The sequence below is a fragment of the Echinops telfairi genome, unplaced genomic scaffold (assembly GCF_000313985.2).
Source record: "Echinops telfairi isolate 266 unplaced genomic scaffold, ASM31398v2 ScPeMD7_17;HRSCAF=63, whole genome shotgun sequence".
Lineage (NCBI taxonomy): Eukaryota > Metazoa > Chordata > Mammalia > Afrosoricida > Tenrecidae > Echinops > Echinops telfairi.
Genome location: NW_022103914.1, coordinates 7,005,759 through 7,008,803, shown reverse-complemented (window position 1 = coordinate 7,008,803; position 3,045 = coordinate 7,005,759). Strand labels below are relative to the sequence as shown.

General features: G+C 47.1%; 1 protein-coding gene across 1 annotated transcript in view; it reads right to left on the bottom strand.

Moving 5' to 3' along the window:
• The window catches only part of PPP1R2 (protein phosphatase 1 regulatory inhibitor subunit 2), a 38,535-nt gene extending 37,402 nt beyond the window's left edge, over positions 1-1,133 (bottom strand). Inside the window, exons 1-2 of the mRNA XM_004712281.2 lie at positions 1,082-1,133; positions 963-972 (exon numbers count right to left, since the gene is read on the bottom strand). Coding sequence (XP_004712338.2) covers positions 963-972; positions 1,082-1,133 — 62 coding nt within the window. The remainder of the gene's footprint in view (positions 1-962; positions 973-1,081) is intronic.
• Positions 1,134-3,045: the final 1,912 nt, after the last annotated feature.

The following is a 3,045-nucleotide window of genomic DNA, read 5'->3' as shown; positions in this document are numbered from 1 at the left end:
CACCCCACCCTCCCTCTACCCTCCTGGTATCACCACTCTCAGCACTGGTCCTGAAGGGTTCATCTGTCCTGGATTCCTGTGTTTCCAGTTCCTATTTGTACCAGTGTACATGCTCTGGTCTAGCCAGATTTGTAAGGTAGAATTGGGTTCATGATAGTGGTAGTAGGGGGAGGGGGCAGGGAAGGGGGGGTGTGCCACGGGAAGGAAGCATTTAGGAACTAGAGGAAAGTTGTATGTTTCATTGTTGCTACACTGCACCCTGACTGACTCATCTCCTCCCTGAGACCCTTCTGTAAGGGGATGTCCAGTTGCCTACAGATGAGTCTTGGGTCCCAATCTGCACTCCCCCTCATTCTCAATGATTTGATTCTTTGTTCTTTGATGTCTGATACCTGATCCCTTCAACACCTCGTGATCACACAGGCTGGTGTGCTTCTTCCATGTGGGCTTTGTTGCTTCTGAAAACCTTTTTATTTTTAAGAGAAAATCAAGGAAAAAGAGAAATCACGTTCTGGGCTAAAAAAAAAAAAGGTGTCATCCACAACTGTGAAACTCTTCATTGTTTGTCTTCTCACCAAAGACATCTACCAAAAGGTCCATTGTTCTCACCACAGAAGCCTTTCTAAAACCAAACTCACTGCCCTCAAATCAATGCTGAGTCCTAGCGACCCCCACTGGCTTCCGAGGCTGTGACTACTTATGGAGTCGAAAGCCGTGTGTTTCTTTCTAGTTGCTGCTGGTTTCCAACCACCCACCATGCAGATTGCAGCCCAAGCGTGACCACTACCCCACCAGGGCTTCTTACAGAAGCCTCCACAGACGCCAACTTACTTTCTTTGAGAAGACTGGTGGGCACATGCCACGTTTGTCAGGCGTGCAGAGATTTTCATGGCACCCTGATGTTGCCTGGGCCTTTAAAATCTGATGTCAAATCCTGAGACTGAAGGTAGAGGAGTACTTACTCTTCGAAACCTATCGGATGAAAACAGAACGAGAGCAGCAGGCAGGACCGGCAGTGTGAAGAGCTTGGGAACGGCAATAGGAAAGGCTCGTTTCTTTCATGGCCAAGGTACTGACTTACCTTGGGCCTGCCAGGCATCGCTCAGAAAAAGGGTGACTGTAATATTTTCCATGTCAGTCCATCTGGTTCACACATTTTTACACAAAGCAAGCAAAAGTGCCGTACGATGTGATTTGATTCTGCTAATTTTGCCACGTCGCAACGTATTCTATTCTATGAACTTACATTGGGGTAAAGAGTATAAAATCTGAGTCAGAATACATGTGATACTGATATAAAGTTTGCAATAGAAAAATCAATTTAACATTGTATTTATATTGCCTTCGATTTAAACTAGTTGGCAGCTTCTTAAATATGTCATTTTATTATTTTGATTTAACTGCTAGAATCGCCTCCAAATCCGTCTGTGTGCTTCGAGTTTCTCTGCATTCCATTCATTTTCACATTTTAAGCAAGAGAGGGCATGTATGATCTGCAACTTATAAATCCAGCTCCGTTCAGCCAGACACGGTGAGCTCTGGTGGCACTAGTGGATGAAGCCTGGGGCTGCTAGCCGGCAGGTTGGAGGTTCAAGATGAAGCTGCCTGCTCCGGAAACCGGATAGAGGGTCACCATGATTCGGAATCAACTTGATGGCAGTAGGTGTGGTTTGGGGTTTGTTGTTAGACACAGGGCAAACAACTAGACCCCTCCCCTCTTGAATTTTTCCTCAGGAAGCTCAGTGCTCAGCGGCTGCTCATTGCATTCGACCATCCTTTCACATCCACCTCCCTCCCCACTGGAGTCTTCACCCAGTCACACTAACGTCCTCCTGCTGCAGAGCATGCCATCTTCTGCCTTTGTTTTTTGGACTGTTTCCCTGAAATGCCCAGTCCCCTTTTTGTTCTGGAATTACCCAAGTTCAAAGATCACCTTCTTCGGTGACTCAGGGACTCCCCGCAGGAAGAGTTAGTCTTCGGTCCATGGAGATCCAGAACTGTTGGCATTCCTCCGTCCATCACACAATATGGTCATTCTCGACCCTTCTCTCACTGCCGCCTCTGCAGGGGCAGGCGGAAGCCATTCCCTGCTCCCTCAGGGTCCTCCTGTGTCTACGGCCTGAGTGGGTGGGGCACCCTCAGTAGGAACCACAGAGCTTTCACAGGAGAAATTGGGGTCTCGCTTTCTCCCCAGTGGACTGGAAGCTGGGAGAAAGCGGTGGTAAGGGAGGCTGCCGAGCGACGAACAGGTTTGGGAAACTAGCGTCGGGGTTGTGTGCACTGGTGGTTTCCGTGCAACATGTTCTCTTCCATGAAACACAAAGCAGGCACTGCCGAGGGCTTCCAGAACCCCTCAGGTCTCCATCGAGAACATTCTAGGGTATCACAGAGTTTGCCTCTCACTGCTGCGCATTCATGTGCGTTTTCTCTCTCTCTGCCCTCGAGATGAAGGTGAGTCGGTGACCCCATCGGACAGGGTAGAACTGCTCCTGTGAGTTTCCCAGATGGATGGGGCCTTTCCAGCCAGTGTCTCAAGCTGAATTGATTTAAAATGAAATAGAAGAAAGAAGTACAGGCAAAAGCTATTTACAAAGGTATAATTATAGGCATGTATATATGTAACTATATTAATTTATAATGAAAGGGATAGAGGCCAATGTACATATATGTTAAGTTTTTTTTTTTTTATATTAAGTGTTAAGATAGCAGATGGACTTTGGGCCTCTACTCAAGGCCTCCCTAAACACAAGAATACGTTGTTCTACTAACCTGGCATTCTTTGATACTCACCTTCCTGACACGATCCCTGAAGACAAAATGGGTGCATAAGCAAATGTGGTGAAGAGAGCGGATGGTGCCGGGCTAGCAAAAGATATAGCATCTGGGGTCTTAAAAGACTTGAAGTTAAGCAAGCAGCCAGGTAGCAGGGAAGCAAATAAGCCCACATGGAAGAAGCACACCAGCCTGTGTGATCATGACGTGTTGATGGGAGCAGGTATAGGTATCAAAAGATCCCAAACAAACAATTACATCGATGTGAATGAG